At 42.3% G+C, this 14,210-nt stretch overlaps 1 protein-coding gene across 1 annotated transcript in view; it reads right to left on the reverse strand.

Moving 5' to 3' along the window:
- The window catches only part of LOC120979356 (extracellular serine/threonine protein kinase FAM20C-like), a 120,260-nt gene that overhangs the window by 8,305 nt on the left and 97,745 nt on the right, over positions 1 to 14,210 (reverse strand). Inside the window, exons 8-9 of the mRNA XM_040408066.1 lie at positions 3,265 to 3,346; positions 364 to 423 (exon numbers count right to left, since the gene is read on the reverse strand). Of these exons, the coding sequence (XP_040264000.1) occupies positions 364 to 423; positions 3,265 to 3,346 (142 nt within the window). The remainder of the gene's footprint in view (positions 1 to 363; positions 424 to 3,264; positions 3,347 to 14,210) is intronic.

Consider the following 14,210-nt stretch of genomic DNA (forward strand, 5'->3'; position numbering starts at 1 on the left):
TAGTTACTCTGACAGCTGTTTTCACGAAAGGGTCTGCCAGGGCCCATAGTATTCGAGTTTTGCCTTATCTGGTAAAAACTTGTGAGCTCCACCAAATGCAAATCTAATGTAAGAGTGATTTCACACATGCTTTTTTGGGAAAAAAGGCCTCTCCTTTTGTGATAGTTTTTTGCGCAGTTTTGTAATGCCAAAACCAGAAGTGGATTCAAAACGTGCGGGAAATATAAATGAAGGACTTACACATTTCCATCCTGTTGGATCCAGGTCTGGCTTCAGCTAAAACTCTATGAAAAATTGCAGTGGCGTTTTTGTAAAAATAGCCACATGTGAAACCTCCATTATGCAGCTTTTAGTGTGACTAACCTGCAACACTGCTGAAGAGGGGCAAGAATAGACAGGTCATCATATGAGTGACGTCCAAACCTGAGAGAAAAAAAGAGAGAACATGCTCTTGTCATTACTTTCAATCCTACAACATTGCCTTTTATTGCTGTTTCACACATTTAGTTCTAAGGCTAAGTGCACATCTGCGTCAGAGGCTCTGTTAGGGGCCTACATTGAAGATTCTGTCAAATACAGCAGCCAAAAAGGTTCTGCACATAGGACTTTTTCTACTGAAAGAAACTGAATGGACCCCTGTATAGTTAATGGGGTTAGTGGAACGCCGTTCAGTTATGTGCCAGATTTAGTATTATGGATGTTTTCGTTGCTCTGCTTCTATAACGGAGCAAAACAACCAACATTGATAGCTCTGGTGTTAACCCAGCCTTAAAGGGGTTTTCACTTGATATTTTAACTGATCCTTGGGTAGTTCATTAATATGTGATTGGTGGGGGTCTGACACCCAGCTGTTTGAGAAGGCAACAGTGCTCGCAGCTCACGAAGCACAGCGCCATACATTGTACAGTGGCTGTTCTTTGATCTGCATGTCAGCCCCATGGGGGTTAGCTGTGCCTAGGTAATGTGACCAATAAACGTGACGTCACATGGCCTAGGCAAAGCTGCTAGAAGATACTGCCAGCCGGGATTCGATATTGCCATTTGTTTGCCAGTCAATGGCTATTGGCCACATAGCCCTATCCTAACCTTCATAAATGCATTTGTGTTCATTCCTTCCCACATTACAGCGCTAGTTACAGTGGAACAGCATTTCAGCATTTAAAGGTATATAATAAAAATTTCCCCAATGGTCTTTTTTGACCTTGGAGGATAGACTATATAAGCTATTGTTTTGTAAATCAATGAGAGCCTGAGCAATGGAGCTAGGCTACATTCACACGACAATAAAAATAAAAAAAGTCTGTTCAAAACAGTCCCTTTTAATTGTATGGGATCTGTCAGTCCGTGAAAACATGTTTTGACGTCCATTATTCATGGGCCATCAAAATAAAATGGCTATGTGAATGACCCCTAGACTACCATTGTTCTTAAAACTGACGTCTGGTGGCAGTTACAGCAGACCAAATAGTTGCCAAGATTCTGCTGATGTGGAAAACCTTCAAGTCAAGTAATGTACAGTGAGGAACAGAAGTATTGGAACACCCTGAGATTTTGCAAGTTCTCCCACTTAGAAATCATGGAGGGGTCTGAAATTCCCATTGTAGGTGCATTCCCACTCTGAGTGACAGAATAAAATAAATAAATCAGGAAATCACATTGTATGATATTTAAAGAATTTATTTGTCTTGCACTGCTGAACATAAGTATTTAAAACACCTGAGAAAATCAGTGTTAATATTTGATACAGAAGCCTTTGTTTGCAATTACAGAGGTCAAACGTTTCCTGTAGTTCTTGACCAGGTTTGCACAAACTGCAACAGGGATTTTGGCCCACTCCTCCACACAGATCTCCTCTAGATCTGTCAGGTTTCGGGGCTGTCACTGAGCAACACAGAGTTTCAGCTCCCTCCAAAGATGTTCTATTGGATTTAGGTCTGGAGACTGGCTAGGCCTCTCCAGAACCTTGATATGCTTCTTACAGAACCACTCCTTGGTTATCATGGCTGTGTGCTTTGGGTCGTTCTCATGTTGGAAGACCCAGCCACGACCCATCTTCAATGCTCTGACTGACGGAAGGAGGTTGTTGCTCAAAATCTCACAATAAATGGTCCCATTCATCCTCTCCTTAATACAGTGCAGTCGTCCTGTCCCCTTCGCAGAAACGCACTGCCAAAGCATGCTTCACAGTAGGAATGGTGGTCCTGGGATGCAACTCATCCTTATTTTTCCTCCAAACACGACGAGTGAAGTTTAGACCAAAAAGTTCTACTTTGGTCTCATCTGACCACATGACTTTCTCCCATGCCTCCTCTGGATCATCCAGATGGTCATTGGCAAACTTCAGACGAGCCTGGACATGTGATGACTTGAGCAGGAGAACCTTCAGTGCAATGCATGATTTGAAACCATGACAGCGTAGTGTTCTACCGACAGTGACCTTTGAAACTGTGGTCCCAACTCTCTTCATGTCATTGACAAGCTCCTCCCTTGTAGTTCTGGGCTGATTCCTCACCTTTCTTATCATCAGTGATACCCCACGAGGTGAGGTCTTGCATGGAGCCCCAGTCCAAGGGAAACTGACAGTAGTCTTTAGCCTCTTCCATTTTCTAACAATTGCTCCAACAGTTGATCAATTTTCACCAAGCTGCTTGGCAATTGCCCATAGCTTCATTCAAGCCTTGTGGAGGTCCACAATTTTGTCTCTGGTCTTGCCCATGGTAGTAGTTGGCATCTAACTGACTGTGTGGTGGACAGGGCTCTTTAAAGAGCTCAGACAGGTGCTACTAAGTTAGATTAATGAGTGGAGTAGAGGTGTACTTTTTAAAGGCACAGTAACAGGTCTTTGAGAGACAGAATTCTTGCTGTTTCTCAGGTGTTCAATTACTTATGTTCAGCAGTGCAAGACAAATAAATTCTTTAAAAATCATACAATGTGATTTCCTTTTTTTTATTTTTATTCTGTCTCTCAGAGTGGGAATGCACGTACAAAGTGAATTTCAGACCCCTCCATGATTTCTAAGTGGGAGAACTTATACAAATACTTCTGTTCCTCACTGTACATTTTTCCACATCAGCAGCTTCCCACCAGCTCTTCACTGCAGTCTTAAATCCACCTACCTGTAAGCACACATGATTAGTAGTTTCCTCCTTCTCTATCTGTGTGGATGTAATTTTAGATTAAAGCAGTTATCTGCATACAACCAGACACCCAAATGGGATGTTACACTTTGGTCGTTTACATACTGGGAGATTTTTCAATCTTACCCTCTCCCATTGTCCAGGTGCAAGAGGAAAGTCTTGTTTCCAAATTTTTCAAATGTCTCATAGTGATGTCGATCTTGATTTCCTTTTTGGGAATAAATAATACAATATGTATTGCATCCAATTCTAGCATTATTTTAAATATCTTTATAAATATAAATTTGAACATATTAGAATTTTTGAACATATGTTTCTGATGTGAAACATATTGAATGCTGACAATTCTTTAACAATTTTTCAATATTCAGATGTTATTCTGCTAAGACTGTTTTAATGGATTTAGTTTGGCAGAAATGTAGATAGCGGCCTTTGTTCACTCAGTTTTTTCAGCTTTTGTCACATCCACTATATGGGCAAAATTATTGGTAAGCATAAATTAACACTTTCAGCCCTGGTCGATTTTCTTCTTTGCATTTTTGTTTTTCACTCCCTGCCTTCCTGGAGCTTTACAGTAACATTTGTTATTTTTCTGTTCACATAGCCGTATAAGGGTTGTTTTTGTGTGACAATTTGTACTTGCTAATGGCATCATTTTATATTCCATATGATGCAGTGGAAAGTCGTAAAAAAATCCAAATGTGCTGGTATTGGAAGAAAAATGCAATCCCGCCATTGCAATTATGTTTTTTTTGTTTTTTCAGCATTCCATATGCGATAAAACTGACCTGTTACCATCATTCTACGGGTGAGTATGATTACAGTGATACCATATTTATATAGTTGTTTTACTTAAAAGGGTTGTCTGGGTTCAGCAGGGCAGCCCCAATAATATGAGCATTGGATCATTTCAAGCTCCGATGTTCTCCTTTGCCCTGTGCTGAATCGTGCAGAGCAAAGGCATTTTATGGAGTTCCTGTGACATATCGGGCTCTCCAGAAGGACTGCTAGGCGGAGGCTTCCGCCCAGCAGTGAGCCCGGTGACGTCACTGGCACCGATGGGCAGGCTTTAGTTCCAGAGCCGGTTACGTCACCGAATACACTGCTGGGCAGAAGCCTCCGCCTAGCAGTGTACCAAAGTAAACATACAAGGCCTTGCCCTGCACGATCCACCGCAGGGCAAGGGAGAGCATTAGAGCATGATTCAGCTCTGAACCCGGACAACCGATTTAACACAAATAAAGGCAGAAATACAGGCAGATACATATCCATCACGTAAAGCCATCAGTTAGGTGTCTTATTGACTCCAAATTTATTCTGCAGCAGGACAATGACCCCAAATGACCCCAATACAGCCAATGTCATTAAGAACTATCTTCAGCATAAAGAAGAACAAGGGGTCCTGGAAGTGATGATATGGACCCCACGGAAACCTGATTGCAACATCATTGAGTCTGTCTAGGATTATAAAAAGAGATAGAAGGATTTGAGCAAGCCTACATCCACAGAAGGTCTGTGCTTATTTCTCCAAGATGTTTGGAACAACCTCTCTGCTAAATTCTTTTAAAAGCTGTGTGCAAGTGTATCCAGAACAATAGATGCTCTTTTAAAGGCAAAGGGTAGTTACTAAATATTCATTTGATTTAGATTATTTTTTTGTTCATTCACTTTGCATATTGTTAATTGATAGAAATAAACTACCAACACTTCTATTTTTGAAAGTATTCTTACTTTGCTGCATTTTATCATGCCTAAAATGTTTGCACAGTACGATATGTCTCAGGCAGATATGTAAATAATTACAGCTGTTGTCTGATCAGACACTGCATCTTGGCACAAGAGAATGTAAAAGTGCTTCATCTGCTGCCCTATAAAAAGGCTTTCAGAGACTTTTGGGTAGTGTACCTCTTTTTTTTTTAATCAAATCTTTATTTGTTATTATGATGAGAATAACACCAAACAATAATGTGGGCAACAGGCCCAGTATCATGAAGACAATAAGGCAAATAGTGCAGCCAAAAGACAGCAGTAAAATCTGTTACAAAGTAAGTTGATTAAAGCAACCAGAACATATGTAATGGCCTAAAAGACAGGAGTAAATAACACTACAATGGTAAGTCAGATGGAGTGAATGAATGTTACTAGGATACACACAGATCGCGGGATGTTGATAGACGAGGGGTAGCACAAGAGTTGTTGTACCATTTAAACCAAGGCTCCCACAGGGTGAGAAATGCGTCATGTGAAAGATTCTCCCAACCAGAGAGTTCCTCGAATCTACATAACTCATGGACTTTAATGTCCATTCTTCCATGGTAGAAGCACATTCGGACAACCAATTTTCTTGCAATACCACCAAACATGCAGTGCCGTACCTCTTTCTTCATGGCATCTCCAACAGACTGGGGGAAGCAGTGGGTCCATCTTGTGAAGTAAATCTGTAGTGCGGTACCACCTGGTGGTCAATTTAAATGAATTCTTCTGTACCCTTATGCATCTCGAAAAACCATGGGAGTTCCTAAGAATCAAGGAGATCTCCTTGTCCAATAGCGATAGTCCCAGCTCCTTCTCCCAGTGCTGAATGAATGGCGGCCTGGCCTGAGATGGTTTTTTTCACAAGACTGGGGGAGTCAACAAGGATCTCATACCAAGAGGGAAGAAAGCTCCTATTGGCAATGAGTAGATATTTTTGACATTTCAGACGAAAGCAAGAGTAATGAATTGGTGTCCATTTAGTAGCCTGATGTGATGCCCGGAGGTCCAGCAGAGAAGGAATCTGAAGGTTTTTCAGTACGTTACCCACAGAGGAGGCACCAAAGGAAGACCAAATACCTATTTCATCTAAATAGCACAGGTTTAGGTAATACGGCAGGAGTAGAGGCATAAAAGGAGAGGGGCTAGAAGGGAAGTTAAAGGTATTCGAAACTTTAATCCAAGTGTTGAGGACTCCCCTAAGGGTTGGCGGACACTCTGCATCAGTATCCGAGCCAGACTGAACTTTCCAAAGGCGAGAGTATTCAGAGGGGGACAACAGAGAGCGAGCAATCTGACATCCTAATTTGGCTATACGTGGGTTGACTAACTCGACATGTAGTCTAAGTTGAATAGACTGATAGTATGCCCTGATGTCTGGTAGTCCAAATCCTCCTTTGTGCTTGGGTAGGACCAGTGAGGAATAGGCCAGTCTTGGCCGCGCCTGCTTCCAAATGAAAGCAGAAAAAGTTATACGTAAAGCCAGAAAGAAAGATTCTGGTACGAATATGGACAGAGTCTGTAATAGGTAAAGGATTTTGGGGAGGATAAATGTTTTTAAAATGTTTTTCCTGCCCATTCAGGACACAAATGAGATGTTGAGGTCTTTTAGTTTGGCGAGTAATGGGGTGTAGTTCAATTGAAAGGCCTTGTTAGGGTCAATAGGGATATTTACGCCTAGATAATTAATGTGGGATGACACCCATTGGAAGGGATAAGTCCGCAATAAAAATGTGATCGTAGTGGAAGGGGCCACAACACCAAGGGCCATGCATTTGGAAAGATTAATCTTGAAATTAGACATTTGTCCAAACAGATCAAACAAACCGAGGATGGCCGGAAATGCAGAGACAGGGTCAGACAAAAATAAAAGCAGATAGTTAGCGAAAGCTGCAACTTTATATGACACTGGTTCTACTTTTAGGCCAAAATATATTGTCATTTTGTCTGATAGCCTGTAGCAGCGCCTCCAGGCATAGGATAAAGAGGGAGGGTGAAAGAGGGCATCCTTGACGGGTGCCATTAGAGATGGGAAAGGAAGGAGAAAGAACCCCATTTACTTAAATTTTTGCATGGGGTGAGGAGTACAGGGAGAGCACCGCCAGAACAAATTGAGGAGGGAAGCCAAATCTATGTGGAGTAGCCTCCATAAACTTCCAGTCAACTCGATCAAACGCTTCCTCAGCGTATGTGCTGAGAAGGGTAAGTTAGGAATTTTTCTTTAGTGCATAAGAAATGGCTTGTTGTACTCTGCAAGTGCCATCCCTGCACTCTCCTCCCCCCTCCCCTCCACAAATCCTGCCTGCTCCGGGGAAATTAATTTGTGTAGCAGAGGGGAAATCCTATGAGCAAGGATTTTTGCCCACAGTTTTATGTCAGAGTTTAACAAGGAAATAGGCCTGTAGCTGGAGGGGAGTTCAGAGTCCTTGCCCTCTTTAGGGAGTACTACAATATGAGCCTCTAACGCTTGTTTGATGGTAATGTATTAAAATATATAGTTAATTGTGGGCCCAAGATTGGTAGGAATTTTTTGTAGTATGATATCGGTAACCCATCAGGACCTTGGGTAGTGTACCTCTTGGCGAGAGATCATTTACTACTAGACATGCCTCTATGACGCACTCAAAGACATTTTGCCTAGACTTTGAGAGGGGGCGCATCATAGGATTGAGAGAAGCAGGATGGTCTTCTTGACAAACTTCCTGCTATCTAGGCCATTGTGACCGAGCTGTTGGGAGGAGTGGTTGGTTAAGTCGATTTCCCTTCTCCCCTCACACCGCATTTTGCTGTACTTGCTATACAACAGCACATACCACTCACATCCAGCTCCTCCCAGGTCATGTCTTCTCTGATGTAGATCTTCTCTATTATCATCTTCTCCATTTGGTCCATATAACTTCTCTCAGCCATGCCTCGTCTCTGCAGAGTGTGACACACAGACATCTTAGCGTTCTCACATTTCTATCATCATCCCCCAACCTCGAGTCCCCACAGTGTTATCCTGCTGCTCGCTGTGCTCCCCAATATCCCCAAATACTATCAGAAAAATTAGTGCCCCATAGTAATAGTGCCTCATAGTCCCACCAATAGTAATTCCCTTCTAGAAAGCCCTCATTCGTAATGCTGCCCCCTACAGTGCCCCCAACCATGATAATGCTCCCCATACAGTCCCAGGTAAATAACATCACTCCCTCCCACAGCCGCCTCCAACATACAGTCCCATGTAAGGGCGGGTTCACATCACCGTTATGGATTTTGTTTTTGTTTTCCGTTATACCATGGTTATAAAGGAAAATAACGGAATCCATAAGACAGAAGTCAAAACGGAAGCCTTTAACTCCTTAAGGACTGGGCTCATTTTCACCTTAAGGACCAGGCCATTTTTTTCAAATCTGACCAGTGTCACTTTATGTGGTGATAACTTTAACCACTTAAGGACCACAGGTTTATACCCCCCTAGTGACCAGGCCCTTTTTTACAAATCGGCACTTCACAACTTTAACGGTTTATTGCTCGGTCATGCAACTTGGCACCCAAATTTTACCTCCTTTCCTTCTCACAAATACAGCTTTCTTTTGGTGGTATTTTATTGCTGCTGACATTTTTCATTTTTCTGATATTAATCAAAATAGACCGCAATTTTCTCAAAAAAAGTGTATTTTTAACTTTTTCTGGCAAAATTGTTCAAATATAATTACATTTCTATACAAGTTTGTGTCAGAATTTATTGTGCTACATGTGTTTGATAAAAAAAAATCCAATAAGTGTATATTTATTGGTTTGCGCAAAAGTTATAGCGTTTACAAACTATGGTACAAAAATGTGAATTTCCGCATTTTGAAGCAGCTCTGACTTTCTGAGCACCTGTCATGTTTCTTGAGGTGCTAGAATGGCAGGATAGTATAAATACCCCCCAAATGACCCCATTTTAGAAAGAAGACACCGCAAAGTATTCGCGGAGGGGCATGGTGAGTTCATGTATGATTTAATTTTTTTTCACAAGTTAGCGGAAAATGACACTTTCTGAGGAAAAAATAATAATAATAAAGTTTCCATTTCTGCTAACTTCTGGCAAAAAAATAAAAATCTCCCACGGACTCACTATGCCCCTCAATGAATACCTTGGGGTGTCTACTTTCCGAAATGGGGTCATTTGTGGGGTGTGTTTACTGTTCTGGCATTTTGGGCGGGGCTAAATTGTGAGCAACCCTGTAAAGCCTAAAGGTACTCGTTGGACCTTCGGCCCCTTTACGCACCTAGGCTGCAAAAAAGTGTCACACATTTGGTATCGCCGTACTCAGAAGAAGTAGGGCAATGTGTTTTGGGGTGTATTTTTACATATACCCATGCTGGGTGAGAGAAATATCTCAGTAAATTGACAACTTTGTATAATTTTTTTTTTTAAGTTGTCATTTACAGAGATATTTCTCACACACAGTATGGGTATATGTAAAAAATACACCCCAAAACACATTTCCCTACTTCTTCTGAGTACGGCGATACCACATGTGTGACACTTTTTTTGCAGCCTAGGTGCACAAAGGGGCCCAAATTCCAATGAGTACCTTTAGGATTTCACAGGGCATTTTTACGCATTTGGATTCCAAACTACTTCTCACGCTTTAGGGCCCCTAAAATGCCAGGGCCGTATAAATATCCCACAAGTGACCCCATTTTGGAAAGAAGACACCCCAAGGTATTCTGTGAGGGGTATGGTGAGTTCATGTAAGATTTTATTTTTTGTCACAAGTTAGTGGAATATAATAAAAAATAAAAAAATAATCTATTTCCGCTAACTTGTGCCAAAAAAAAAAAATCTTCTATGACCTCGCCATGCCCCTCACGGAATACCTTGGGATGTATTCTTTCCAAAATGGGGTCACTTGTGGGGTATTTATACTGCCCTGGCATTTTAGGGGCCCTAAAGCGTGAGAAGAAGTCTGGAATCCAAATGTCAAAAAATGTCCTCCTAAAAGGTACTCATTGGAATTTGGGCCCCTTTGTGCACCTAGGCTGCAAAAAAGTGTCACACATGTGGTATCGCCGTACTCAGGAGAAGTAGGGCAATGTGTTTTGGGGTGTCTTTTTACATATACCCATACTGTGTGTGAGAAATATCTCTGTAAATGACAACTTTTTCCATTTTTTTATACAAAGTTGTCAATTTACAGAGATATTTCTCTCACCCAGTATGGGTATATGTAAAAATACACCCCAAAACACATTACCCTACTTCTCCTGAGTACGGCGATACCACATGTGTGACACTTTTTTGCAGCCAAGATGCGCAAAGGGGCCCAAATTCCAATGAGTACCTTTAGGATTTCATAGGGCATTTTTACGCATTTGGATTCTGTGAGGGGTATGGTGAGTTCATGTAAGGCTACTTTCACACTAGCGTTCGGAGCGGGTCCGTCTGATGTTTCATCAGACGGATCCGCTCCTATAATGCAGACATTTGCATCCGTGTGAAGTGCAGACTTTACATTGAAAGTCAATGGGGGACGGATCCGCTTGAAGATTGAGCCATATAGTGTCATCTTCAAGCGGATCCGTCCCCATTGACTTCCATTATAAGTCTGGACGGATCCGCTCGCCTCCGCACGGCCAGGCGGACACCCGAACGCTGCAAGCAGCGTTCAGGTGTCCGCTCACTGAGCAGAGCGGAGGCTGAGCGCTGGCAGGCGGATGCATTCTCAGTGGATCCGCCTCCACTGAGAATGCATTAGGGCCGGACGGCTGCGTTCAGGGCCGCTCGTGAGCCCCTTCAAACGGAGCTCACGAGCGGACACCTGAACGCAGGTGTGAAAGTAGCCTTAGATTTTATTTTTTGTCACAAGTTAGTGGAATATGAAACTTTGTAAGAAAAAAACAAAAAAACAAAATCAATTTCTGCTAACTTGTGCGAAAAAGAAAATCTTCTATGAACTTGCCATGCCCCTCAAAAGTGATCTTTATAGCGCCGCAGCGATTTTACTGTGTTTTTGCAGTGATCAGAAAAAATATATATTCTGTCACTGCGGTGGGGCGGACTGAACGCAAGTGTGCGCACAAGATCAGGCCTGATTGGGCGAACACTGCGTTTTTTGTAAAGCCTAAGGTGACCCTAATGTACTGATATAGATCTGATTGCGATCAGTCTTGATCACTTACAGATACTATATAGTACTAGTGCTGATTAGCGACAGCGATGACGCTAATCAGCGACTAATCAGTGACTGCGGTGCGGTGGGCGCTAACTACCTAACAAGTAGCTAACTAACTGGCGGTGATAAGGGACCCTTAGGCCCCATTCACGCGTCCGCAATTCTGTTCCGCATTTTGCGGAACGGAATTGCAAACCCATTCATTTCTATGGGGACAGACTTTATCCCGCTCGGATCCGGAATTGCGGATCTGCACTTCCGGGTCCGCACTTCCGTTCCGCAAAAATATAGAACATGTCCTATTCTTGTCCGCAATTGCGGACAAGAAAAGGCATTTTCTATATAGTTCTGGCAATGTGTGGATCCGCAAAATGCGGAAAGCACATTGCCGGTGTCCGTGTTTTGCGGATCCGTGGATCCGCAAAACACATACGGACGTCTGAATGGAGCCTTACAGGGGGGTGATCAATGACAGGGGGGTGATCAGGGAGTCTATAAGGGGTGATCAGGGGTTAATAAGTGACAGGGGGTGTGTGTGTAGTGTAGTGTGGTACTTGGTGCTACTTACAGAGCTGCCTGTGTCCTCTGGTGGTCGATCAAGCAAAAGGGACCACCAGAGGACCAGGTAGCAGGTATATCAGACGCTGTTAACAAAACAGCGTCTAATATACCTTTTTTTTTTTTTTTTTTTTTAAATTTTTTTTTTAAGGTAATAAAACATTATAAAACATAACAAGGTACATATATATGTATCATACATATCGAGCATGACATAAGTGTTGTATATCTAGACATGTTCCCTATAACTAGAGTAGTATTATCACATTAGTATAGCTATAAGCAAATGCAGCTATCATAATTACATTTATAGCATGTCAAACACATGGTGAATGTTTCTAACCTTTCGTGTTACATTCAGAGGACTTCATAGGGATCATCCCTGTGTTAATATAGGTTTGTGGAGTTGTGGATTCGGTTGTCTCAACTAGGGTGTCTATATTCAGACCCTAGCTTCCATCGTTTAGAGAATGTGTTGTGAGTACGAGTTTCCCATGAGGAGATTTCCTCAAACCTGAACAGTTGATCAACCTTCAGTTTCCATTGTTCCAGAGACGGAGTGGAGGTTGATAACCAAAGTTTAGGCACTAATAAACGAGCAGCAATCAGTAATTGTCTAAAGAGGAAGGAGGGATGAGGACTGGAGGTGTTGTTTGGGTATCTATATTGAGTAAAGCTAATGATGGGGACATCTGTATCTTTGTATGACAAATCAGATTACTTAAGTCAAAGATGGTTTTCCACCATTTGTTAATTATGGGACAAGACCACCATATGTGGAAGAACGACCCTCTGTCCTCAAGGCATCTCCAACATTGGTCTGTCGCTGTGTCCGAATAAAGAGAAGTTATGTCTGGTGTTCTGTACCATCTGGTTAGGAGTTTATATCCATTTTCCTGTATACGCACACAGCGAGATGATCTATGCGGGGATATTAGTATCTTTGGTAAATTGGATAATGGGAAGTCAAGGCCCAGGTCTTTTTCCCAATTTCTGATAAAAGCTGGTTTGACTAGTAACGGGGGATTATTAAGTTTTCTGTATAGCTGTGAGATTAATTTTTTTGGTGGATTGGGGTGGGTGAAGAGCGATTCAGCCCATACCAGGGGTCTAAACTGGTCTCTACTCGAAATGTGTAGTGAAATATAAGATTGTAGATACAGGACAGCTGGTAAGAACTGTTTGTGAGGATTTCGTTTAGTTTGGATCTCTTTGACTGTGGGGGAGACATCATAAGACTGATAAAGTGCAAAGATAGAAATAGGAGATTCCCTGATGTCACGAGGAGTGCAATCTCTTATTACTGAGAGGGAGGTGCCTAGAATATCTCCCACTGATAGAGTTGGCGATGGGAAGGGTATTGCACAATGTGAGGATTGGAGGTGTTTCCATGCATCAAGGGTGGCTTGTATTATTGGAAAGGAAGAGGTGGGGATTTTGTTCAGACTGGAAAATCCCTAACAAAAGTGAGCGGAAGGGTTGACCTACAAGGTCCTGCTCCATTGCTACCCAGGATTTGATGTTAGGCGTTCTGAGCCATTCTATTGCTCTAGATAACAAGACAGCCTTGCCATATGTTTCAGGGTCTGGAAAGGCTATGCCCCCTAAATGCTTAGGGTGTGTTAGTAGGGAATAGGAGAGTCTTGGCTTTTTTTGGTTCCATATAAACTAACTAAAAAGCTTCCTGAGGGAGACATAGTAAGACTTAGGTTCATGGATGGGTAAAACCTGTTGGAGATCGGTAAGACGAGGTAGTATTAGCGAGACCAAAAGGTTTTTACGACCAAACCAAGATATAGTAGGAATATTTAGTCTTTGTATGTCTGCAGTGATGGATTGTAATAGGGGCAGGTAGTTGAGTGCGCATAATTCAGACGGGTTAGGGCTTATCTTAACCCCCAGGTAAGTAATATAGGGAGGTGACCAGTCGAAGGGGGAGTTCTCTTTTAGACTCAATTGGTTTTGTTGGGAAATCTTTATACATTTTACTAAGGATTTTTGTTTATTGATTTTATTGATTTTACTACCTGGATAGGAGGCTATACGTATCCAGGTAATTTTGGATTAAAGGGAGCGAGATGCTAGGGTTAGATGTCATAATCATGATGTCATCTGCAAAAGCTGCTAGTTTGTGGTTTTGGCCTCCCAGCATGACTCCATGGATGTCCCGGTCTGCTCTCAGTCTAGCAAGAAGAGGCTCCAGGGCTAAAACAAAAAGTAAAGGTGATAGGGGGCATCCCTGACGAGTGCCGTTTTGTATTCTGAAAGGATCAGTTAGGTCTCCATTGATCAAAACTGAGGCTGAAGCTTGGGCATACATTGCAAATGTAGCTTGTACAAAGGGATCAGGCAGGCCAAACCTAAACAAGATTTGCTTCAAGTATTTCCAACCAATTCTATCGAATGCTTTTTCTGCGTCCGTGCTTAAGAGGAGCAGCGGCTTAGAACGTAAAACAGAGTGGTATATCACGTTTAGGACTCTAGACGTATTATCTCTGCCCTCTCTTCCTCTGACAAATCCCACCTGATCCCCATGTACAAGCAAGGGTAGAAGGGCAGCAAGGCGGTTCGCCAGCATTTTCGCAAGTAATTTGAGGTCAATATTGAGGAGTGAAA

This window comes from Bufo bufo, chromosome 9, assembly GCF_905171765.1.
Source record: "Bufo bufo chromosome 9, aBufBuf1.1, whole genome shotgun sequence".
Lineage (NCBI taxonomy): Eukaryota > Metazoa > Chordata > Amphibia > Anura > Bufonidae > Bufo > Bufo bufo.